The following is a 27,619-nucleotide window of genomic DNA, read 5'->3' on the forward strand; positions in this document are numbered from 1 at the left end:
ACAGTGTCTACATTTTCCCGTAAAGGAGGCATCTGCAAATGATTTGCAAAAATGTCTCTCACTGTCTGCAAGCGCTGGCAAGGAACAAACTCCTTCAGGAGATGCGTGCATTTCACATATTTCAAGTCAAAGAAAAAAATCTCCAGGCATTTTCAGTTTTGATGTGGGATATTACCAAACCAAACCCATGCATTATACTGGCAGGAAACACAAGCTTTGTGAAAATACCAAAGCACTTGTGTTTTAACAAGCCTGTTTTCACCAACTGCCATCCAAAGCTTAGCAGCGTTTCTAACGCCTGAGTGTCTGTGCTTTTAGAAGACCTCACTTACAGGCTGAGTGTATCTGCCTATGGAAACCACTTATGGCATTTCCTGCTTACATCTTATACCTCCAGTCACTCAGCAGGCTTCCTGCTCAAGGTTAATTTGGACTGCAGTGGGAATGATGTAATACTGCTGTGTGCAGCAGACATGATCATGAGACCAGAATCAGCATAATTCAGGTAAATGTTAAGATAGGCAGCTTGAAATCACTGTTGCAGTTGAAAGTAAACCTGAAAATTAGATTAGTGAAGGAACTAGGTCAGCAAAAATGAACTCCGCTCTCTCCAGTCTGATAAGGATCACTGCCTACTCTAACCAAAAAACTCCAACATTAAATGCATGCACAGGTATATGTAAAAAATTGCCACACGCTCCCCCCTTATGCTTTTAGTAACCACATCAGAACAAAAACCTTCACCCTGTACAAGAAAACCTACTACCTTCAGAGTCTGCACGTGGCACTAACGAAGCAAAAATGTGTGTCTGACTATACTTTCCCATACGTCACAGCAGACTCCAGCAGCCATCTGTTGGAAGGATGCTGTGCCTATATATAGCCAGACACCACCACAAGAAAAGAAAAACTCATATCTGCACCTAATTCAGCCTGTGCACTATTGGCAGATCTGCCAGCACTTTTTTTTACCGGCCAAACAAGCGTTCTCTCCACAAATATCCTATCTAAAAATGATACAAACTTCAATGTAAAATTACCTGGAACAAGAACGTAACTCGGTTGTTAAAAAGAGCCCTAACAGGTGGGTAAGCAGCTTCCACATACACAGATTTTATGGGCCATTTGCAAGCACAGTTGATTTCATCCCAATTTAATGTGCCAGTCTGCCAACACAGCAAATAGAAAAAAAAATCCCAACAAACTGCATTCAGTACATTCCTAAAAGTTGGCTAAGTCCTATATAGATACACCTCAAGAGACCAAGGACAACTCAGATGACCTGAAACATGGAAGTCTTAAACAGCAAGCCAGTTGCAGCCCTGGTGAAAGTTTCTCCTTCAGAGGTTCAGGACCTGGATACACTTCAGGACCTGGGTAGTGACATGTTGGAATGAAGAGCTGAAAAGAAAACTCTTCATAGGAAAGCAAAAGGCTGCTACCATTGTTTTTCAATTTGCTTCTCCTCAAAAACAGGAGTAATGGGGCCAGCAAAAGTCAGGCCAGAGGTAGCAGAGCCGTGCAATTGCATGGGACTTTTATTTTATATTTAAATTATTTGGAGGGGGGAATTGAGTGAACAAACCTGGATATGCCTGGTACAACAGGGGGAGCTGCGAGTCTGCATTCCTCTGCAGGTCTATTTAATTGCATTGAATATCTGGACAAAAGTACACAAGTGTGCTTGCACATCACCACAGAAAGATGCCTGCATGTCTAAAAAGCCTCAGAAAAGAGAGTTCATTACAAAGCATTAAACAAGGAGCAGCAGATAATTGTCACTTCCTCTCACTACATAATATAAATAGTTACACCATAAACACAAAAATCTTTTAAAAGACCTCTGACAGCACTCCCTCCTGGAACTATCACCATAGCAATGAGCATCCAAGTACAGGGGAAGTACTGCTGAAACCTGTGTTTGATATTTTCAAGTAACTAAAAGTACAAACTGGCAAAAATACACATGGGTGATGTAGAATGAGGCACACAAACCTAAAGAGCCTTCAATGAAATTAAAGGTGGCAAATTCCACCCACAAATCTTTAATACACCAGAAAAGAATCCTTTCACCAGGCAGCATTGAACGGGTGCCTGCAGATAACTGTAAACACATCTGATAGCTGCTGTATCCAACAATTCCTATTTAGAATGCTTGGCATGGGTTTGTGTAGAGGCTCAGTGGCAAAATTGTGTGAAATCCGGGGCAAAGAAGCCCATTATAGAGAAGGCAGTAAAGAGTCACACTGGCAGAGCCTTATAGGAAACCTAAGACTCAGAAAAGCAGGGAATCTTGAATGTTAAGATTTAGGCACACAGCAGCGCTCTGGGGAGGAGTACTTGCAAAGTGAAAAACTGCATCTCCTCAAGCTGGTGCCATTAAATACATCTTATTTCCATACCATTCAGATCAAAGCTAAGATTTAACGAAGGAGGGAAGAGTTTTAAAATTACTTTTACAGATGCAGATGTCAGGAGCACACAAAAGCAGGTGCTGGGTGTATTGATCCTACTGAACACGCATGGAGTGGGTACTTGAGCATGTACCAAGCATCTGCGTCTGGGAGATGGAAAGCACTTTGTAAAAGGCTGGTTTATGCTTAACAAATGCATCAGGTTATGTTTTTATTTTGAATATTTTAAAGCATCATGCACACTGGGGCAGACTTGAAAAGAAATTATACGGACAACTTGCCATTAATTGCACAAGCTATCATCTCCAAAGCTGCAAATTGTCTGTGGGCTCACTTAGGAGCACTCCAAGCTATGGAAAACCATCCTCAATAAAACCTGCTCTAACTGCTGAACCTTAGAGAAATAGAGATTCTGCATCTGAAGGTGGTTCAGGTCCAAATGCTGGCCCACCTGCAAGTAGGCAAAGGGACAGGCACATTTCTTCTCAACATCAGGGAAGAGACAAATCCAACACTGCAAATTCACACCAGAATAGGTATCCAAATAGACCGAGACAGACAATGCTTGCTGACAATGACAAGAAAAAGACCTTAACAGCACATGTAGAAGAGAAAAAAAACAGGCACCCTTTGAAAATCTGGCTGTAGTTTGAAGAAGCCCGAGACCAAAATTTCTGTTTTCAGTAACAGACTATGAGGAAAATCTGTATCAGAAATCAAACTCTGCACTGTGTTTGCCTGTGAAATCTTTTTTGCTTTCTTCAATGAGGGAAAAAATTAATCCCTACAGGAGATGACAAGATGCCTTTTAAACTACATACCTCATTTCTGACTACAATTACCTTTTAATAGTCTGGCACAGCTGCATGCTCCTATTTGCTTTTATTTGCATTAAGGGTTCTTCTATTATTTGTACCCATCCTATAGCATTTACGCCTGGCAGTGATGCACATTCCCTTGTCTACAATTCTTCCAACAGATAGTGAAGGATAAATTGCAATTAGATTTTTGCAGTTGTAGATGATTAACTCAAAATGACCTGTTAATTATATTTTTTAAAAAAATGTTTTTTTCAGTTCTTGATTATATTATTTATTTTACTTCTCACTTCAGCAAGTTCTGTATTTTAAAGGTATTTCACCATTTCCTTTAAAATACCAGGATACTTTTAAAGTAAGTTTTGCTTATTTGAAGACTGAAATCAAGTTCAATGCTGTGAGATTTGCTAGAAGAGCTCTCAAGTATGAGCTGGAAGTCAGAGAGGGCTGATTTTCCATTAGTGTTCTGTTGGCAGTTGCTGTAACAAGAACTGTTTGATAGGTCAATTAAAAAGCAAACACCACATCACAACAACAACAACAACAACAAAAAGTGCCCCACATCATGAAAAAAACCCTAAAAAATAAAATGGCAGGGAAAAACAAAACAAACAAACAAACAAAAAAAAAACAACAGAAGAGACAGTTAAAAAAAGGATGTATGTCTACCAGCTCTTCCTCTTTTTTAAGACACAGCCACACAGACACTCTCCCTCTCTGTACTGAAGAAAACACCACTTACATATTCAAATGAATAAAAGAGGCAAATGTACTTGTCTTCCGCAGCCTCTTTAAGCCCTACATTAGAGTAAATTATTTAGGGACCATTCATCTGGTAACCTCTGCAAAACTGAAGATGTCATATAGGAAGAAAAACTTCCAAGTGTTTTGCTGCCAAACTTTGTAAGCAGCTGGCATGGCACCTTGAGACTGTTCAAACACACAATAACTTTGAAAAATTACAGTAAATTAAACCAGAGGAATGAAGAGAAGGTGGGGAACCTTTTGAAATCTGGGACTCTCATTTTGTTAACAGCACAGGTTTTCCTCATTTTCCCTGTTAGGATATGTAGATACTTGCAGGTTTTTGGTGAACTGTTGCCAAGAAGCCCTACAGATGTTCTAGGTTACATTTTTCCTCAAAGGGGCTTAATGCTGCTGCATCTTCAACATGTCATGACTCTCCATCTTTTTTGTCGCAGTGATAATACTTTGATCACTTCAGTTTGCGTGAAAATGAAAAAAAACCAGCATCTGAATACAACAAAGATATGCCAGTAACTCACAGCAGCCAAACACCTGGTTAAGCAGTGAAGTATTCCAAAGAAACTAACAACTCCTGCTGTTCTGGAGAAAAAAGGGCTTATCCCTTTTCAGTGAAAAGGGATCTCAAACGGAAAAATAAAATTAGTATAACAAAGTTAAAAAATAAGAAAAAAGAAGGTATTGCACTCTTAGTTTATAAATGAATTATCAGTTTTTCCAGTATTCTCAGAACAGAGGAGTTTATTATTTTGAGGTACTCTCTTGTCGCTAACGAAGGAGACATTCAAAGCACAGTGCTCATCTTGTCCACCATTCTTTGGTTAAAAGAATACCTATAGTTACAGCACAGAACAGGAAGTTGTTACTTTCTGAGAAAAGGAGAAAACCTTGCCAGTTTTTATTTGTTGTTTTCCTAATAAGCTTGAATCTTCTTCCCGTATTAACTTCAATGCAACTGGATAGGACAGAAGTAAAGTACAATAGTGTACTGACTGAAGTTTTAAATAGCATGCAGGTTGGACATAAAGAGATAAACATTGGCTTAACTCTGCTTCCAGTTATTTCAGTGGTGGCTTGCTCTGATCACCCTGAAGTGGAGGCACAATGCAGAGGTATTTAGAGAAAAAGTAACTGTCACCAACCGTGGAAGATCCATCTGGGAGGAAGGATAATGCATTATTTACATCAGGTCCAAATAAAGACTAAAGAGATGTTCTGATCTTAATTTAAAAAGTAAAAAGAGGCACCTAGAACAAAGAACTAAAACTAAGATTTTGTGAAAACTCCATTTTGTACCAGGCTAAGAGGTGGCACACAAAATCTGAAGCATCTTCAAGAAGTCAGCCCCTTAACTTTGAGTAATAACAGGTCAGCGTAACTATTGAATTGACTCATAAAACACCGCAATCAATGAATTTTACCCTTCCTGCAGAAAAAAAGCTCTTAATCTGAAACAAACACATGAACAAATACACTTGGCAGGCAACAGCACACTGTCAAGAAGATATACCGACCCTGTGAAGCACTTAGAAGTGAAGAGAGAAATTACCTTAGCCCCATGCTGCTGCCGTTCATCATCAGAGCAAGTTCTCTGGGTGCTTCAGCAATGGGCACATCTTCTGAGCCAGGTATGTGGTCTCTAATCCTGGAAGAGATGAGTTAGTTGGTTCTGCAGCTGGGCAAATCACACCAGGAGCTTGCCACTAAAAGGTGACCCATGTGTCTACAAACGGGGCCCTTATACACAATAAATGCAGAAGTTTTCACAATTATCTTCACACTTTGAAATATATTTTAGTATTGCACGGAGGCTTCAGGCCCAGTGCCTTTGCTTCTAAGGGTTACCACTGGGACAATCTTAGCCTACTGAGTGTAACTCAGTTGAGTACTACCATTTCAGCATTAGAAAGGGAAAACAATAGGGGAAAATCTGCAGTGTTTTTGTTAGAGAAACAGAAAAGTTTCATTTATAGATTACAGCAACAGAGCTCAAAGCTCATCATGTGTAAGCCGCATAAACAGAATTTGTATAAGACAGTTGTGCGTCCCTCAGACTATGGGCCCACAAATGATGCTCCACTTTTAACAGATCACTCCACCTTCTCCTTTCTCTCCAATAGAAAAGTCAAGATAGACGTATTTCTTTTTCATTCGACTAAAATTCCAGTTTCCCTCACTGGTTTGCTCCAGTGAGGCTTGAACCAGGAGAAGCCACTGAACTGCACATACACACCATTTTTGTTAGCTGAGCAACTATTTTCACATAGAGAGTAATTGCAAACTGAAAGTACTATGGTCACATGAGGCTAAATAGAGAAATGTGGAAAATCAAAAGCAGTTATGATGCAGTGTGGCAAAAAAAAAGGATCAATTCACACTTTAGCTAAATGATTAGAAAAGTTAATTGCCAATAACTGCAAGTGGTCAAACCTCTTATTTGTCATTCAATGACAATGGACCTTAAGCAGCACTCCACCCAGGCAGAAGGACAGAAATAAAACATTAGCTGGAAAAGGATTTTTCTTGTTTTGTTTTTCATACTGTTATGATGTTCTAACTTGGTTAGAACCTCCTGACAATGAAGCAAAGGGTATTTGAGCTTAGGTAAACAAATTTTTATTGTTAGCATTATACAAAATTACCCTGTTACCACGTGTAAAAGTGAATTACATACCTGGAACTGAAACAGAACTGTGATGCCTAAGTGATTTACCTCTAAATATCAAACATCTAATTCTAAAGATACTGAAATACTTTTAAGAGAAAGCACATTATATTCTATTTGTTTTCTTAGAGAGAATATGGCAAATCTGACTTCACATGCACCTCTGAAGAGATCACAAAAATACCAAGTCCTCAGATTGATCATATATGATTTTTTTCATAGAATTCTTTTTAGGTAACTAAAGCTCTGTAAGCCATAAAGGGTTTTTTCAGGAAAAAAAAAGTAGCTATAATAGATATAATGGTACTGAAAACCACATCTTTACAGATACTGAATTTACACCTCCAAAATGAAAAATTTCCATGAGGAGAAAAAATCCACCAAAAAACTCAGTTTGCATGTCCTTCATATCTACTTATTTTTCATTAGAGAGATGCATGCATAGAATTAAGTTATTTGATGATTAAGAATCCATCTGTTTCTACTTAATTCTCACCTGAAGTCATAATCCTTTGTTAGCAACCTCAGTCATTTTCAACACAATTTGTGATTTCCTCTAAGACAGGTACTTTTAAAGCCACATAAACACATTATTTTCAATGTAAACAACAATTCAAGAAGACAAAAAAACCCCACCTAGATTACAGTACCCTCTTTTACAGTTTGAAAAGTAACCAGGAGGCTGAAATGAAGAAGGGAAGGCGATGTATTCCTGCATGGTGGTTACAGTACACAGATGTAGGAAGTGGGTCACCTAATGCTGATTCTCACGGGGTGCTGCCAGCAACTACCATATTAAAACAGTATAGAAATATCCATCCCTGGGAAACACTCATACTGCCTCTTCCAAAAGACAGCAGATTTCTCCCTACTGTTTTTCGTTTCTAATGCTGAAATGCTAGTACTCAGCTGAATTACAATGGCTAATTTAACCTGTTACCATTCACTGTTCCACTCACTTTCATAACATCATACAAAAAAAAAAGTTGTTCTCTCTTTCTCAAAGACTCTATTTACATTGTCAGAAAAGTGTTACCTTCTGCAACAAACTCACAGGCCTTTCAAGCCACATCTAACACTTCTATGCATGCTCCATCTCCCTTCAAGTTAAGTACATATTGTGCCTCAGTCTTGGCATTCTCCATTTGCACTAACATCTCTAGAAAGAAAATGTCTTTGCTACACTGAGCTACCCTCTTCTTCCATAAATATATGGGGGAAAAACATATTCCATGCATAAATAAATAAATAAATAAACACACACACACATATATGTGTGTGCATATATAAATGTAATGATCTCCATCTTTTCTGTAAAACACTCCACAGTCCTGACCTAGGAGGGTGCAACACTTCAAAACTGACTTTTCCAAGGAAAGAAGGGATAATGCCACATCTGTCATTCATGCTCACACTGCCCTCTTTCCAAATGTCTCTATTCCTTTCAAGTGCCTGCACTAAGATCAACCTCTCATTTTCTTCTACTGCTTCTCTTTTCCGGTGGAGTCTTTTAGCAGTGCTTTTCTTCTGCCTTTCTTTCTATCACATACTGTTTTCCTCTGCTGCTTTACAGAGCTGTCATGCTGCTTCCCAACAGTATACACTAACATACTACAGTCTCCTCTCTTCTGAATCACTCTTAGAAATTGTGCCATAAGCCTTGCCTGTCTTGTTCTATTCTATCTATTGTTGCCTTGTTCTATTCTCCCACTTAAATCAACTATTGCCCACACGCTCATTAGAAATTTTAGAATTTTTTTAAAATTGTAAGTTTCAGAATCACCTGTTATAATCCATACGGGATTGGTGTAGCTGCTGTTGTTTTAGGAGCAGTTTTGCTTCCTGCTTTGTCAATAAATGTTGGAGTCGTTCCTTTTCCATTTCCAGCTCCATTTTTTGAAGACCCAGCTTCTGTCTTCTTTCTTCACACAACCTTTTAGCCAGCTCTGTTTCCTTAGGCCCTGTGTCCATGCCCATGTGATTCAGCCCAGAACATCGACAGGGTCTGGAACGATCACAAGTTTTGTGAACTGTCCCAGAGTGTTTTCTAAGTACCTGGCTGATATAGCAGCTCTCTTCCACACTCCCGGAGCTCCCGACATGCTTCCAGGCACAGCCATGACTCACTTGCTGAGGGCATGTGCTCTGAAATCCACTTGCTCTCTGGTTCATCCCCTGAGCTTGCTTTACATGCTGAGGGCTCCACTGCTTGGCTGAGGAGATCACATTGTTGCACTTTCTGTGCAGGTCGTTTTCCATTGGACACTCCTTCAGACACTCCTGATGGTTGTAATGCATTTCATGGTTATTCCTGCAGGGCTGAGACAATACAACACAGGCTGGGCTTCCACCCTTTGGTGCTCTACTGTTCTTATGAAGAGTCCAAGGTCCCCCAATACCCAAGTAGGAGCTGTCCAGCCCCAAAGAGGGCTGTTGGCACAAGCTCTTCTTACTGGATACCTGCAATAGGAGAAACAATTTCCTTTAAATCACCAAGATTCATCTTTGTTCACCAATTTCCCTTGGTAAATGTGTTCTCTTCGAAACAGAGCTGCTGGGCCACGTTGATGGACGTACAACCCGACCCGACAAAATGTTTACCAGAACACAGACACAAATTTGGTATCAAATCTACATTTCATTCCGTCTATACAAGTGTAATAAATGTAAAACTACCTGCAGGGTCCTCAGTATAAAATGAGTCACTTCAGAGCATCAAGTAGTTGTGAGCATCTAGGGTTACATAAAATCAACTTGAAGAGTGGCAAAAAACATTAAATGTTAAGGTTTGAAAATGTTTAATTTTGAATACTGAGCCAAAAAATCCATTCAGCCACTATAAATACTCTTTGATTGGCTATTACACAGCAGGAGATTTGATGTAAAACATTTCACCTTGCACTGAATGGTATAGTACTTACCACTGGAAATTTGATGAGAGTTTTTGAAGTATCTTTACAGAAACACAGATAAAAACCAACTACTTTCTGTAAAAAAAGTGGTTGTACATCAAAAGCTGTCATTTAAATACAAAACATGTTTAAATACAGCTATAAATGTAAGTGATTTTTCAATTAAGCTGGGCAAGTGATTATAGCCTGATAAAACTCCGAAGAAAACAAGCAACTGTAATTCACATTTGTCAACCCAGTACAAGTAAATTCTACTGGTTTTGTTATAGTCATGGATATTATGTAATAGACATCACAATCCTAGTTACATCTTGTAGTATCTTTGCACTAAGGTTCATCTCGGCAGTTAAGCATTTGAGCTTTTATGCACATCATAACAACAGTGTATCAGGCACATGCATTTCTTTTGCTAGAATTGTGCATTAACTTTAATAACAAACTGAATTTAACCTCCTGCAGCCTCTGGGATCTTCCACAAAGATATGGGACTTTTTAATTGCAGAAGCCAGGTTTGTTAGATAGCAAAACTACTGCAGTGTAAGTGGTTTAGCAGGGAAATCTGGAATCCACTGAGGGAAAAAAAAGGTATTATTTGCCCTCTGGGAATGCTTACAATAGATAGGTATAGTACACACAGAGTGCAAGACTCTGTGTCAGTCAGACCCAAAACACTCGAATTTAGGAATGCAAGCAAGCATCCAGCAATGATTAGAAAAGAGACATAGTACAAATCTATGCAGCATTTATAATTTAGATTCTTTTTTTTAATAAATAAACAAAATACCAAATATACTCAGCTGCCCTTCAAGACAACCAATTACAAGTTTCTTGTAGACTTCACAGAATGTAAATTAATGTGGATTAGCACCTGAATACTGATATTTTATTATTGCCAGTTTTGTGCATACAAATATATCCTCTCTGCCATGTGATTGAAAGCCAAGGATGTCATGTTTTGCCCCAAAGGGCCCAGTGAGTTGGACGCGTTCGCATTACTGTGAGTGGTAAATGTCTGAGGAAAGTCTGGTGCTTGGACTGGGTGAAAAGTGCAGGACACTAAAATATTTTAAAGTCAGAGGGGCTGGCAGGGCAACTGAGCAGAAACGCAACATACTGCCAAAAAGACGGAGTTTTTTATTTATTATTTGTAGCATGCCATCCTTATCAGCAATATTTTCTAGACAAATAAAGGCTACAGAGCCCTTTTAATTTGAATTAGACAATACAGAAAAGTCTCTCATTTCTCACATCACCTGCTTCTGGTTATAGAGCATTTAGGGCACCTACAGGAAGAGATTTCAAGGTGGAGGGTTTCCAAGTTCCTGTGGACAGCAGAAGGTCTCAGACCTGAAGATATTCTTAGGGCATCCTATCAGGGCTGGCAGTGTAGGGTGGTCACAGAAAGCAAACTCCTGTCCTTCTGCAGCCCATAAATAGTTAAAATGAACATACATTAAAAAAGAAAACTGAAAAGATGAAACGTCTGAGAACACCCTTATTTTAGCAGTTTGCTGACTGAAGAGACAAGAGAATGTTAAGAAGTCTAAGCACATGAATGAAGATGTTACAAAACAATCATCAGGTTTAAGAATAAAGGTTCACATTGCAAATTAACTTCATGGCTGAGACTCTATTAAGAGTCCCTGAAGGCCCTAAAAGAGAGGTACCAGTTAGCATTTGTTGACCTTGGCCGCCATTAAGTCTGCCCTGATGGTCTCAGAAATGGCATTGACATTTAAAGACTTCATAACAAGGCAGAGAAACTTTAATGTTATTTCACAGTTACAATATGTTTGCAGGGGGGAAAATTCTCATTAATGTCATCAAATGTGAGTGGGATTTTCTTATTCCTTTAGAAGGAGGTAGTCATATTAGGCAGAAGACTGAGTTCCAACATGCATTTGATGGCTACTCAGTACTTTGCAGGGTCTAACTCCAAAGAAAAATTAACTGCTGGAAGTCAGAAACTAGTCAAGAACATTTTTAGTAATTTGTGGGATTTCTGCTAAAGCTTGGATTGAAAATACAGCTGGACGGCAGATATTGCAGGGAAAATGGAGTGATATTTACATACACAAGGGGTCAGAAGAGACCAGTGCGAGACGTGACAGATCTGTAAGATGCAGGCCAGGTAAAGGGGAAAAGTAGAGGAAAGAAAAATTCCAAAGACCCACCTACTCCTGTGAGTCTGAAGACACACAAGCACAAGAAAATAAGGCAATTTTACAGGCTGAGTTTAAGAGTTTAAGAAAGATATTGCCTACGGGACACATGGAAACCAAGACGGACCAGGATGGAACAGCTGTGCTTTCTCCTTCATGGAACTTTTCCAGGCTTGCTGTGCTGCATTTGAAGATACAAGTTCCTTTAACTGAGGCTTAAACAAACTCAGATTGCGCCTTGTAAGGTAAGGAGTCAATAAGACTTGATCAGATGTGAAACTCTTGTGAAACAAGGAGACACTAAAAATGGTTTTAATAATCTTTAGAAGGATTTAAAGACGAAGACACGTGTGGAGGTCTACAAAGTCTTTCCTGCAACCCCAGTAGTTTTTGTTCAGAGATTAAGCCCAGAGCTTAAACAAACATCCAGTCCTTAAAACTTCCTATGAACAGGCAAACAGCGCACCAGATTTATGCATGCAGCATTACGATCTCTGCAAATTGTTCTTAAATGTAACTTGTGTGCCTTGCAGTTCTAATTCACAGTGCTGGCAGAGGAATCACAGTTACAGACTGACTCCAGCACAAAGGGCTTTGTACGGCAAGGGATAAACTAGCAACTGAACATATACAATATCATCACAGGCAAGGTCCTGACAGATGTTATTACCTGTACAGACATGTTTAAGAATCAGCCCAAAATCATTACCTTGAGAAGTCCTGCACTCTGAGGGACAAAAGCTGGCATCCCAGGAAAATACAATGCTGTTAGGGTGCAGAGCAAAATTGCTGGAGACATTTACAGTCTTAGGAGTTTAGTTCATAGCACCCAGGTTTGTAGTTTTTAGCTGAAATATGTCAGAATACAGGGAAAAGAGACAACCAAGTAAAGCAATTAACAGTTGTATCTTAAGGACATTTGTCTAATGTGGATTTTCGGCTCAGGAGTTTCTTTTGGTGGGGTAGAAAGAGTGGAAGGAACATGTAAATTCAAAACCAGTCCATTGTGCTGATCTAAGTGGGGACCCTGAAGGAAACCAAGAAGAATGAACACAAACAGCAACCAGAGGAGAAACACAGAGATTTAAAGATTTTTAAAGATGATGCAGAGACTACCATACACAGAAACACCTTCAAAAGCACCAAGGGCACATACTTTAGATTTTTCACCAGTGTAGTTGTTCTTTGGACAGGGTCAGCATAATTTATTAGGAAAAATTTGTTCACTGGAAGCCTTGTCAAACCCTGGCACAGGCTGTCCAGGGGAGTGGTGGAGTCACTAACCCCAGATGTATTTAGGAGGCATGTAGATGTGTTGTTTAGCGATGAGTTTTAGTGGTGGGCTTGCTGGTGCTGGGTTAATCATTGGACTCAGAGGTGATTTCCAATCTAAACAATTCTGTGATTCCATCACTGCCCCAGCTGACACTCTCACTACAGTATACAACCTAAACCTGGAACTCAGTCACAGCTCTGAACGGTTGATATATGGGTCTCATCTGAAGAAAGCTTGGCTTTGGGTTTCAGGTCTATCAACAGTATAAGCATTTGCTTTTGTCAGCAAAATGAGGAGGATGTATTACAAATAAGCTCAGATAGGATACTGGGGCAACAGAAATGCTGATTTTAAGAACAATTAAATCAAATTATAGGACTATTTGGAGTATGTTACTAGTGATTAAGGAGCTATTCTTCCCAAGATTCTGTAAGAATTTATCAGGGAGAATGAAAAAGCATAAAGATCTTAAAGTATACTAGTAGGATCTACTGAAGGCTATAAATTTTTTTTTTAAATCATATAATTCTTTGTTAAAATCTGTACCATAAATAATCCAATATCAGTTATTACAAAGTGCCATGTAACAGTACAGCAACTGTCTCTGTCACTACCTAAGATAAATACAGTAGATAACCCCTAAGGTAAGCCAACCATTTTTCAAGCAAGAAACAAGGCACTATTTTCTGTAGAAGTTATGTATAGCAATGCTTGCCATATTCCACTGAATAAAACAAGTGGTCTCAAATGAAAGATATTGCGAATGACAGTCACCAACCTGTATTTTTCCTGTAAAAATCTACTGAACTCAACATACTGAACAAGTGTAGCTAAAAAGAGTAATATCACATCACAAAAAAGTGAATCTATAGATGCTAGCTGACAGCAGAGGAACACCTCCTATGTTTGTGCTGCCTTCAGGATTTTTTCCCCTCTTTGTTAAGAGGGTTTGAGCTGACATGCCAGGTGCACAAAAAAACTGAATTCAAAGTAGCATGTGAGCATTTGCTGGCGCTCAGCTTTAAGTGTATATTTTGCATTCATAAACATGCCACCCTTCTTCTCCAGCTACCCAAACATTGTAGATAATTTCTAACAAAGGCTCCCATTTCAGATCAGCAGACTGGTTTTACACTGCCTGATAAGGCAGTTAATAATACAGTGCTCCAAGAAAACTTAAGAGAGGTGTCTGCATGCTGAGTCTTGGAAGTCACTGTGAGCAAAATGTCCATTAATCCCACATGGTACCCATATGTGGCAGTCCAATACCTGGCCACTAAATTAAAGCAAACATGTTTGCTTTTCAAAACAAAACTTTATCATCCCTGTTTGCACTACAGAAAAATGCCACTACACTAATCTTGACAGCACCAGGTCCAACTATTAAGATTCGATGTGCTGCCAACATTATAAAAATAATTTTTTAAAAAATCCCAATCTTCTGACTTCAATTTTTTACTTCTGCCCTTCATTTTACTGAAGAATCAGTAGTTCAAGACCTAGATAAATATTTCAAAAACTATACTATTTGTGAGCAGAGCAGGTCACTACCATTTCCCAGTGCATTTGGAGTTCATGTGAAATAAGGGCAAAAGAGTGATGAGCTGCATTTTTAACATGGGCATATACAGAATAGTTGTCTAGCTGATAGAGAATGTGTAATGCAACATCTGCACCGTATGCCTTGCCAAAGCCCATCCCAAATAAATGTAGTGCACTCTCCCTAGTGCAATTAACTCTTGTACTCTGGCAGGTTGTGCTAGAAGATCATCAAGGTAGATTACCTTCCAGCATATGAACTAAATACTTACAGGTGTTATATCATCAGTTATTACTTACAAACTTCTGCATTTAACAAGACATCCAGACAAATGAATGATCTAATTTATGAATTATTTATAAGAATTTCACAGCATGCTCCTGGCGTCATCCATGGCCTTTTCCAGGTCATATGACACCAATTAGAGCTGAATTTTAAATTATTCAATAACCTGAACTCTCTTGTCATTTAACATATAGATATCAATGCAGTAAACAAGTTAAGTCTAATGGGCCCTGGAGGTTTGCATTCCTCCACCCATCAGCAGCAGAGGCTGTATGCTACCACTGGAATGGAATAGAAAATAATAGAATGCAGCAGTCAAAAACATTTGCAAGGTTTTAATAAGTTATTTTGCCTCCCTTAGGGATTTTAGTATAACTTACAAGCCTTGAATGTAAAACATATTAAAGTCCTTAGCTATGTGCTTTTAAAACAAAATCAGGACATAGCAAAAGAACAAGTCTGACACTAACCCTAATTTAGGCCCTTAATTTGAAATGTAGTGGAAATTACGGAGTAAGCAAGATTTACTATGTATAACTCATTACCTTCAGGCTCTCCTACAGTAGAGCCAAAAATAGCCCCTCTCCCAACACACATACACCTGCCTATAAAGATAAGGCTACACAGAGGGAAATGGAAATGTTAATTTAACAGCTATCAGTCGACAGGTGCATTTCATATTCCTCATCATTTGGGTGGTAAAAAGCTGCCCACCATTCTTCTGTCCTAACAGCACTGGAGACACCAGTGATGTAGAAACCCATCAGGATTTCGGTACTGGCTTCAAGACATAACAGTTCTGAGAGGTTTAAGGTTGCACCATGTCACTAAAAAAATGTAAATATAACAGACTCTGAAGCACAGATGCAAAATAAGATATCTTAAAACCATCATTTTCCATGATGACTACAAGAATAACAAGAGGATCTCAACATCAAAGATGATATGATGAACAGCACCATTAGATATTTTATTCTGCCTCTGTGTGGAGTCTGCAGGAAATGCATGCCATGTCCTGGCTCTGAATCTCATGAGCCTGTGAGCATGACTCCCTATTCACTGCTGATCCACCCTGAGTCCAAGTCATATGGTAGAAAACTTCTGAGATTGGGTGTGCTCAGTACAAGCCTAAACTCTGCCTAGCACGAATAGACTTATTTTTATAGTACCTGTGTCTCAACTTTCTGAAGGCTGCTAAACTAAAACCCAGACTCACACCTCCAGATGGTCACTTGCAGACCCCTGTCTTGGAGGACCCAGCAACCCCACTCATCTGCACACACATTTCCTTTGCCCACTGCTTTGCAAGGATTAAAAAGTTTCCTGAGATCTATCCAACATCAAAAGGAAAAGATAGAAAGGGAGATGCTCAGCTTATCCATTTAAACACTAGCAAGAAGTTCTCTAGCTACTGCTGTCAAGATAAATGCCAAAAAAATGATGTTGAGAAAACATCATGCCAAGTAAGTAAAAACACACGTATCCAAAATGTCTAGCCAGATTAACAAGAATAAGGATTTAGATAAAGAACACAACATTGGATTTTCTGCTCCCTGACCTTATCATAGGAGGGTGCTGCAACAGAGTTCTCCATGTTTTTTTAAACTTTTTAAGAAAAATAGCAGAGAGGGGGGAAAAAAGACACCTGCCTAATCTTTCAGCACACATTTTAAGAACATACAAAAATAGCTATAAGGGATTTTATTTTGGTTGGCAGCCAGATTCAGCTTCATTGCTACACTGGGCAGCATTTGATTATTTCACATTAAGGGTAGTAACATGTTGGACAATAAGAGCGAAGTTCATATTGGTTTTCATTAAAGAGTAATATTCACCATGTATTTGGTTTTTCAAGGTAACTTTTTCAAAGTTATTTTAAAAAGCAAACAGTTTTCCACTTGGAATCACAAGTTTAGCATATCACAGGCTACACATGTTCCCAGCTATTGCCAGTCTCTTTAGAATTCAATCAACATTTGCTCCAAAGTCATGCTTTCATGGCTTCAGACACAAGACAAAAGGGCAAATATACTGTGACCCTTCTAAATGGCCCTGATTACTGGGATCAAACAGAAGCCAGACACTGATGTGGAGAAGAAGGTGCAGAGTTTGATGTGTAAAGATTACTGCAGAAGCAGACACTGAATCAGCATTTGCCAACATGCACTTCACCATGACAGCCAGTAAGTATCATCTTTCCCCTGTATTTGCAGTAGAGATAATTCTGGCACCCACTGGCCAGGGAAGAATTGTCAGTAACAGCAACTGTCCACTCTGAAAATTACAGAAAGTTTTACTTTCTTCAGGTGTCTCCTGCCCCATCCCTGGGGTATGGATGAAGGCTTTGAAATACTTTGCTACACAAAGAAAGGAATAGATGACATTTAGGAACTAAAAGCATTTTCAGAAATAGGGATAGTGGTTTGGGGAAACAAACAAACAAACAAACAAACAAACAGAAAGTTATTTAAATAATGAAAAAATTCCAGACATGCAAAAGCAGAAAAATTTTTGATTTTAAGAGTGGAAAGGTGTGCCTAAGTGAGAACGTTCTGTCAGGAGTGTCCTTGCACTAAGAGCTAGACAGCATTTAGATTCTGCTAATGATCTCATCTCTGGGAAATAATTCATAAAAAGTAAACAGCAATTTTCATATGCCTGCCCTTTTGATCCTACATTTGTAGGGAGTATCCTGAGGCTAGCTGTGGGCGCCCCCATGGCTCTGGCTGATTGACCTCTAATCTGCCCCTCAAGTAATGATCATGCCAAGGAATGACAACAAGACTTGCAGATGTATCAGTGCAATCCCATTAAAGACAGACTCACTTTATCTTGTCAAAGAAGATGTTTCACACAAGAAATAAAAGCTTTTTAGAAGGACTCTTATTTTGTAATGATGCTGGTCTTCAGAACAAAGACTGAAACAAGATTAATGCACCAGGACCTGACCGGTACAGAGTTTTACATTAACTGGCCAAGTGCTGGTGCAAGACACAGTTATGTGGTAAATAGTCTTGGTAGCAGAAAATTAAGTGCATCTTCTAAAAGAATCAAGTCAGAACTATAGTACTTGACCTCTCCACATTTCAAAAACGTACAGACACCATTTACATGATAGCAGTTGTCTAACTGACTGCTCACAGTCTCATTAGCCACACAAGGCTGTGAGCTTTAAGATCCCAGCCTGTGTAGTTTTTTTACCCTATGCTAATAACCCTTAGTAAATACAAGAGGGGGTCCTTACGTCTCTCCGAAGGTGCATGAAGCTTAGAGAGGAAACAGACAGTCCTAAGCAGCTGACATCCAGAAACTTACTGTCATGCCAAAACTCACTGTCATGCCAAGATGACTAATTTATTGAAATAATGGAGTGAAGAAACCACAAATTAACCTGCTGGAATCCAAAGAAATGGGACCACAGACTATTTCCTATGTTAGAGTAATACTGAAAAAGCAATCATGCTCCCAACACACTGCAACAATGCAATAGAGACATAAATGAACAAGTAGAAACAGCAATAGAGTTACCACTGAAGTCCTTAGGACACTAAGTTGTACCTGAACGGTGGCACAACTCTATCATGAGCACATATATTATATATATATTCTGCTTCCACTTCCTGCTTAAGTCTTTCCATAGTTCATATCCCTGCTCTTATCAGATTCTCTTGCCTTAGCAAAAAGTCAACATCTTAATTTACAGTTATGTAAGAAGAGCACTCTGCAAATTAACAGGATTTGAACTTTTTTGACTAAGAGCACATGTAGCTGGAAGTTTTGTGCAAAATACAACGAGTCCTGAAGAAGTTGCACCTAAGCATGATTCCTCATAATCTGTTACCTAATCTGATAGTATCTTCACTGCACATGAGTCCTTGAGACCTCTGAGCAACACAGGCAAATGATCTCATGGGAGTCTGGAAGGCTCAGCTTGCTGAGCACAAAAATTCAAGGCTCTCTCGGCTGTGATTTCAGTGAGAGATTAAATGTTTTCTCTTTGGCAGGCTTGCAGTATGTCAAACAGGTACATAAATTAACTAATGAAGGACTGCACGCAAACTTGAATCAAGGAATAGGAACATGGAGCAAATAGCAATCTCTCCAGGGTAAGCCAGCTGTTGCCTTTTGAAGCTCACCACAAAGATGCTGACTCCACAACATTCCCATCACACTTGAAACGTGACAATGGATATCCCTGCAGACATTCCATGTATGGCTGAGGCTCCTTAAGAGCTGAGGGCATTCTGAAGTGGGTTTAATACTGTTGGAAGTGGCAACCACTGACAGAGGCAAATGACCTCTGATATATAAAGCTACAAAGATCAACTTCCTCTTGACCTATGGAAATGGATCTTTTACAGTCCCGCTTAAACCATAAAGTATAGCAATATTTTCACAGCTATTATTTGCATAAAATGGTACTAGATGTGTTATAGAGCAGTTTGACAGTCCAACCTGATGGATCTCAGCTGCAGAATATTGATATAAGGGCTCTTCTATAGTAACCACAGGCCATTAGGTTGTCTGAATGGACATCCATCACTACCAGCTTGTGTGAAGAAGAACATTAAGTTAAAAAGGCATGACCAAGAATAAATTGAAAGGCCCTTCACAACTCCAGGGTACAAGTGACTTTGTGAGGCAATCACTTTCACTCTGTGGCACCGCCATCTGGACAGACAGACCAATGAAAACCACCCACAGGTTTATTAAAGGGAGTTCAGTTTCATAAAGCTCTCAAAGTCTCAGCAGTTGCAAGAGCCAGAGGAAAGGACATCCTTGCACAAAGCTGGGCCTTGGTTACAAGCACACAAAAATACGCAAAGTAATTAACTATGTGATCATAGCCTCACATTATTAGTTAGTGAAACATTGCCCCTGCTTACAAGCTGCAGGACAGGGACAGAGAAGGACAGTTTCCAGCTGTGAGTCCTTATATTACAGTCTTTTCAAGTTGCAGATGTGGAGCTTCCTTTCAATGGAGAACCATTATTTTCTTGTGCCGTGTCAATTTAGGAGCTCTATTGTGATGAGCAGGCACTCCATATCTCTTTTATGTAATTTCCAACCAGTATCCTAACAGACATGCATACAAAAAAAGAAATCTCTTCCCCACATGATAGCAATTAATGTAGCATACATAAAATGACCGAAATTTGACCTTAATTATTCTCATGTAGGGAACACATTTTTGATGAGAATTTTTTTCCCAGGAGAAACCACAGAAGTTTGTGTTTTTATATTTTACCTTTCCTCTGGTTTATCATTCCTCACTTTGTGAACTCCATCTGCACAGTAAGTCTGAACAAATGCTGAAAACAGGAACAGCCCATGATGCAGAAAGCAGAGACAGGCCACGATGCCAAAAGGCATAAATTTTTGAAGTTCTGAAAAAATTCTAATGTAAAGTTGAACCCTCTATCTGGGTTCCCAGGACACTTCTTTGGATAGAGTTCGTTAATAAATGTACTCTGATTACCAGGCTTAAGCCTTTCTTATTCCATCTGAAAGAGCTGCACTTCAGCTCTCCTCCTTAAACTCCAGATTCAACAAAGAATAGTAACGCTTTGAGGCTGAAAATCTCTAAAACCACTCAGTGCCAACTTTAACGGGAGCAGAATTAGGTCAACAGTAAAATGCACTCCCTTCAAGAAATGAGTTTGAACCACCTCCTTGAGCAGAGAAGAAATTCTCACTGCATGCTTTCATATCTGTAAAGTCCCTTGGGATTTGTAAATAGAAAAAAAAAAAAAAAAGAGAGAGAATTCCAAATATTATTGTACAGCATAAAGTGCTATCCCACTGGAGAGGTAAAAAAAAAGAGATTGAGAGACTGAGCATCCCTCACAGTTACATATTAAATAAGTACCTCTTTTGAAGTGTCACAAACTTGATGGGGGAAAAGACATGAAGTCTCAAGTATTCAGAAGAACTGAGTGGGACGGAAAAAAAAAGAAAGATGGGAAAAGAGTAAAGAAGAAACCCAAATCACATTGGTTCAGTCAGGTATTTAAAATTAGTTTTCTTTAATTAGCTGAACTGTAATACAAATTAAAACTGAATTTCTTGTTCATAGTACATTCATTGAAGGGGAGGGGATGCAGCTGGCTATTTCCAGAGCAGCTCAATCTAGTCCAGTTCTGCAGGACTGAACAGGAGCCAGTTTCCGTCCTTCTCAAAAAGACCAAAAAGTAACTTGGCAGCAGAGAGTCTGACTGCAAGCTCCATCTCAGAAATACTTACGGAGCACGACAAACCTGTGGCAGTTGTGACTAAACTCATTAAAATCACTATAGATTATTTAAAGTCTTCAAGCCTGACATTCAAGTTCTTTATTGTGCTTTAAATGCCCAGGAAAAGAAGCTGCAGACACAGGGCAGAAATGAGGGCTTTAATACCGCAGCGGATTGCTATGTGATGAGTAAAAGGACTTTGGTCCCACACCGCATTTTTGTCATGAAATGTTAAACTGGATTGATTATAGAATTTCCCCTTGTTTTTGAAATATTTTGCTTTCTGATAGCAGAACTGTTGATGTTACAAATGCCCAAGCCCAGCTTTCAGTCTAGATAATGACCAGAAGCAAAGTAATCAGATCTCTTGGATCAGTGTCTGTCTCATGGTACGAGATAAGATTAATAGTTTCATGCTGACTTGCCATTTCCTAGAGTAGTGTTAAATTACACGTTTACAGGGGGGTGGGAGGTGATGTGTACCATATGAAACTCTCAGAAAAGGGCAAAACCAAAGCACAGTTATCATAAGATAAAACCATAAAACAATCACAGCCTTTGGGGGACCAGAAGCTCAGTGCAGCCTCTCATGTGTCAGATCATCACAGGGTGCCTGGTTATTTCATGGTAAGATTATCTAATGTTAATCTCACCACTAGAATTGCCTGCAATAAAAATGTTACAAACTTTCTTTTAATTACTGGGTTCCTGAAGATAACTACTTCAATTCTGTTTGGAAAAAAAAAAAAAAAAAAAAAAAAGAAACCACTCTCCATGCTTTCTCTGAAACTGGGAGTATTTCAAATACCAAAACTGTGGATTTGATGATTTTCCATGTCTCTATTTCTGTGACTACTGACATCTCTCTTTCCCTTTCTACTTTCACCCTGACACAGGACAGTAAGGGTAACACAGTTAAAACAATATCCTATCCTATCCCATAGGATAACACAGTTTCTTTCATTTCATAAACGACATTTAAAAAGTGCCAAATACCTCAAAAGAAAAAATACAATGCACCTATAAGTATGCATTCTTGAAATTATGCGGAAGAGGAAACTTTTCCTAACTTAAAATTGTCAATGTGATGACCTTAGCATTAACTACCAGTGGTAACCCTGACTATAACAACTCTAATAGCAAAAGCATATGAGCTAATTCCCTGGAGAATTCTGTAGAGCAGTATCTTCAGAACCCACCACTAACTTACTGAAGAGATAATCTCAGGTATTAGTTACATAAACTGGTACTGTAACCCATGCACACACACACACACACACACACACACACCCTCCTTGCATTGTAATTCTTTTACCTGCAAAGCCTTTATAGCAAATATCTCCCTCCCACTATCCCAATGCACAATGGCAAATGACTGCAGAGCCATACATGCCGTTTACTGTTACAGGACTTCAAACTGTAGACAAGAACTTTCAAAAGGAGATACTGTGCAAAAATCCTCTAGGGAATTTGTTTTTGGGGCAGTGGGGTTGGTTCCTCAGGAACACAATATTAAATAGGAGGGGAAAAGCCAAGCATAAGGATTCAGACAAATTCAAGAACCTCTCACTGTATCAGCTTGATCTGATCCAAACCCACACTGTCATTGGGAACCCTCATTAACTCATTAATAATCCACAGTTTGGATATGATTCTATATTTTTCATCAAACCTTATTATAATTGAATTAAGGACTTCATGCTACAACAAAACAAGTTTCTCACAAGAATTGCAACCTGGAAAAGCCAAATAAATATGTCCTAATCACACTGTTTTTGGATACTATTCTATCGGATACTATGTCATTTTCTGCAGATGAAACTAGAGAATGCGAAGAGTTGAAGTAATTCAAAAAATACAATTGTCATTTTACTCACTGGTATGATACAATTTGCTTATACATCAGGGTTTTTATATATGCATACATAATATATTGTCTGCATTCTCCTTGTCCTTTTAGCATAAAAATGGTTACAGAAAAAACTAGACGTGTATTTCTCTTGAGTTCACCAGTTCCTGCTGTTTGTTTCTCACCTGAAGTCATAATCCTGTCTTTGACATCATAATCATTTGCAGAGACACCAATTGAGATGTCACAAACGGAGGATTCCAGCCAGGTGGGGAATAAGCAGCAGGAGCAGTTGAACTCTTAAGAAACAAAAATCTTGTTTTCATGCAAATGTCCTTCATAATAGAGAACGAAAGAACAAAAGGAGAAAGCTACAATGGAGAGAAAAATACTAGAAGCCAGATGATCTCCCTGAAGTTCCCTCTGAGGAGTCAGCTGCTGATTAACAACTGCACAAATCATTACAAAAATAAAACAAAACTTGACATCTGAAGATTGAACTCCCCTCACTGCCCCCACTACAGATACACACAGTTTTCTACTTAACATGAAATCAGCAGAAATACAAGGCACTTTGAGAGAACTTGTAACCTTTAGAAGTATTTATATATTCCTGGCAGTAACTAAGCACACTTCTCCTTGTTTTATAGATGAAGACTTTGAGGTCAAAGAATACACAGGGCCTCTCTGCATCTCAGTCACAGATTGCTGAAGACATTAGGTATTCTAAAATTCAGAGCTGAAGTGGCACTAATTCTGGAGTAACAGAAAACCCACAGCTCCAGTTGCAGTTCAACAGAAGGCTGCTGCAGAAGAGCTACTCTGGTTTACCAGTACCAAGGAGTTAAAAGAATTATGAACAATTTTTATATTTTCAAAAATCATTCATAAATTAATCTGTCTGAAATTGATAGCTAGAATCAATCTGAATGCCAATATAAAGTCACTGGGAAACAAATTAAATCAAAACTGCAATCCAGATAGAAAGCAACAGTAACTTTATGTGAAAAGAGAAATCCAATCAGCTACACTGCTAGTGCTCACTTTGTAAGGTTGCTGCAAAAATATCTACCAGGAATACCCCTGCTTTCATTTTCGAGTTTGGGTAAGCGGTGCTAAACTGAAAAATGCTTAAAGTTGCCATGTTCATAGCACTGCTGCTATTTTCTTTATCAAGAAAATCAGTATTTCTGCACCAGTCACCATTTTATATTAAAAATATGGGAAATTCATTTCTGAAAAGGAAAAAAAAAGTACCGCTTCACATACTTGTGTTCTGCCTCACTATTGCTTGTGATGATGCTGAATATATGCCATTATATGTGACAGCATAGATAGCCTACAGCTCAAACAATTCCATCATCTCCCTGTATTCTATCCCCACATAGTCTTCTGGATATATCCTGTCCAGATCTTGTCACAGCACAGCAGATGTGGCAGCTCATTCCCTCAGCAGTTGTGCAGGGTAGGAACCCTAGCATGAAAACTGTGCCTTCTCTCCTCTTATTTTCCAGTCTCTGATTTGTGGTGCTGAAGCATCAGGACTATTTCAAGTCCATTTGAATTGCCCAAATAGCCTGCCTGTAAATAAAAGTGCCATTTGACAAAGGAGTAATTCAGTAGAAAAAACTTCTTGACTTTGCCACTAATCACTTTGTATTTTAGAGCTAACTTCCTCTTTCCTCCGAATCTGAAATATGTACAAGGCGGACTATAAACAGCATTCCAGCTTTAGGCATTATCAGGCATGAGACCAGACGGCTAAAAACACAGACCTGTCTGAGTATCTGTACAAGACAATTGCACTTGAAAAAAACTAAGCAGTATATATGAAATCTAACCATGACTTCTACTAAAGGACTTGCTGAATAACTCTAAGATCACTTAGGATTTTACAGTTGATGGACAAACCTCTAGTTATCCTAACTAGATTTTAAACAAACCGTTAATTGCGCTCAAGTTGTATTTACCTTTGAAATCAGCTGTTTCTTTTTCAGATCTCGGAAGAAGTTTGACTGCCCATAAGTTTATTCATTTTCCCAGTCTTATCAGTCTAGTTTAACCAAAAATAATCAGCCTACCCACAAATCTTGTCCCACATTTGCTTTTATACTTATCCTGCATGTTTTTAAATAGAAGCTATATTCATCCACAGAATTCTAATAATCTTTAAACCTGCCGCTTTAAGAGTCCACATGGTAAAAGAGTCTTTTGCTCCTGTACAAATTTATGTATTATGTATTAATAAGGCTCAAATTCTATATTCAGAAAGCAGATACAGATATTTATGAGTAACTCAAAGGAAATTGCTTTACAAAAAATACATTTAAATTCCACCTTTCATTTTTCACAAAGGATGATGGGTAGTTTTGTTACACTAACAATCACTTGGAACATGCAATGGGATGTTTCACTATGTTCCTGTATCTTACTGGTGGCAGTTCCCCTGCTATTCCTATTCATACCAAAGGAAGCAGACATACAGGAACATGGTCAAATTAAGAGCAGGTGAAAGTCACAGAGTTACCTTACCTGTACTGAAGCTTCTCATCTAGCCAGAAAATGGGTACTTTTCTAAAAATTTACACACCTGTACTGAAAGCAAAAGTTCAAACATCTTGGAAAGAGTAACACTGTGTTCATACTGAATCTTTACTTTTAGGTGGAGGGAATAAAGGGTGGAATCAATTCTACACTACACATTCAAACCCTGTATTTACATAAGACCTTGGCAAGATGAGCAGCACCCATGCTGAAAACTGTCTACTGAGAATTCCAAGACTCAGCCTTTAGATGACATATGGCAGCAATGGAAATGGACACTCTAGGAAACAGGAGATAGAAAAATGTCAGTTAAAATACTTTAACACCAAGGAGACAACAAGCCTTACAGAATGAAAAAAAAAAAAATCTCCTCTTAGAAATAAATCAAGTACAAGTACAGCATACTTTGTTCATGGCAAAAAGAACAGAGGATGCAAAACCATGCATTTGAAACCAAGGACTGAAGGCCACTCCAGCTACACCTCTAACTAGTCTGCAAGTAGCAGCATTTCATTCCTAGAGGCCAGTGGTATCTGCTGTTAAAGTGAAAAAGTCTGGTAGGTAACAGTATAACTGATGTGCCTTCCAGTCAAAAATCCTTACTGTCATAAAACTGAGTGCTAAGCAGAGCTTTAAATAAAGTTTGGAAGTGAAATGTTCTCAAACATTACCCTGTGATTTCTGAAATTAGAGGTCAACTCTATTACCCCTTGATGCTTGACTTCTGAAATTCCTTAAAATATGGCACTTGCTTCCCATTTTCAGGAACGCACCTCATGCAATCAAGCATATGGAGTCAATAAAGGTGTCTTTTCATCTGCCATCTGAAGCTTTATTTTTCTCATTTATAAACTGCAACTGGTTTTAGTAATAGCAATCCCTGCACACATTTGAAATGCACTCCCATTTTCCACATTGCAGAGCTATATGGCTTAGTAAATACATGCAATTTAGGTTCAAAACCATAGCTCCAGGCACTACATATCGAGAATTTTATATTACTGAAAATTAATGCCTTTTTTGCATATGCTTCAGCAATAAATTAAAAAGCTGTGTCTTATATGTATCAATTGGGATTTTCTTAGCCTTCATTTTTAAAAAGAATCATGCATACAGAGTTGCATTTTGGTTCCCTCTCTGGGCTTTTAATAAGAGAATATGAATTTATTTCAATTCATCAAAAGCAACTATCTATAACTCTACGAGTCTTGTATTTTGTACTGAAATTTGTAGGTGTTCAACTGTATCAATATCAACCTCTGAATTCAATTCTCCAACTGAAAAAAAAAATTGGCACCTGCATGTACAGAAATCATGCCATTACCCAAGTAGAATAATCAAAGTAATAGTCATAATTTCTTTCAGCACAGAAAACTGCAGTCTGCAAATAAGAGCTGAGAGGAAAATAAATGAAGTTATGATAATTGCTGGAAGGGTGGCACCAGGACTAAATAATGCTTTGATGCTGTTCTCTCCTGGAGAGCCCTATTTCATCCTGAAATCTCCATTCTCCCATGCACATGGAGCAGAGACAAAGCCATGGGTATTACTGAATGCATAATGACATAATGAAGGTGCCTGAGAAATAGGGCAAGAGTCATGCTCTCTGCTTGCTAACACAACCTCGCTTCTTCCATGGGTTTCTTTTTCCCAGTCCAAGCTGACCAGCGACCAAGGTGTGAATGTTGGAGTATGCCATAGCTTAGGGACTCTTTAAAATAAGGCTACAGTAGAAGTGGCCCAAGAGATAGCCAAGAAAGGGCCAACAACTGTTGGTCCTTATGCCTCTTTACCTCAGTATAGAACAGAGAGCCTGGAGACAATTTAACAGAGCTGGTTGGAATGCCAGGCCACAGACTTGTGGGATAGAAAGCTTAATCATTGAATCAGCAAGCTGTGTCAAAAAACACTTGAAACAAACATCTCACGCAGAACTCATTTGGGAGAAGCCTTTCATTTCTGTCATACATAAACCATAAAGAAGACAGAATTGGAAATAAACCTTTTCCTTCCTGTGTGTCTTACTTGCTTCACTCAGAATATGCCTCTGCTCTAAATTCAGATTTAAACTTGGGGACGTCATGCTTCAGAAAGTAAAACCAATGTGGAAAAGATGAAAAAGAACTTTCAACATGCAATCTAATACTCTTTTAACC

At 38.7% G+C, this 27,619-nt stretch overlaps 1 protein-coding gene across 1 annotated transcript in view; it reads right to left on the reverse strand.

Annotated features, from left to right (window-relative positions):
- The window catches only part of KIAA1328 (KIAA1328 ortholog), a 176,254-nt gene that overhangs the window by 51,631 nt on the left and 97,004 nt on the right, over positions 1-27,619 (reverse strand). The window contains 2 exon segments of the mRNA XM_066180895.1: positions 5,547-5,642; positions 8,446-9,122. Coding sequence (XP_066036992.1) covers positions 5,547-5,642; positions 8,446-9,122 — 773 coding nt within the window.

The sequence above is a fragment of the Chamaea fasciata genome, unplaced genomic scaffold (genome assembly GCF_029207755.1).
Source record: "Chamaea fasciata isolate MVZ Bird 193981 ecotype frontalis unplaced genomic scaffold, bChaFas1.0.hap1 SCAF_4, whole genome shotgun sequence".
In the NCBI taxonomy this organism is placed as follows: domain Eukaryota; kingdom Metazoa; phylum Chordata; class Aves; order Passeriformes; family Sylviidae; genus Chamaea; species Chamaea fasciata.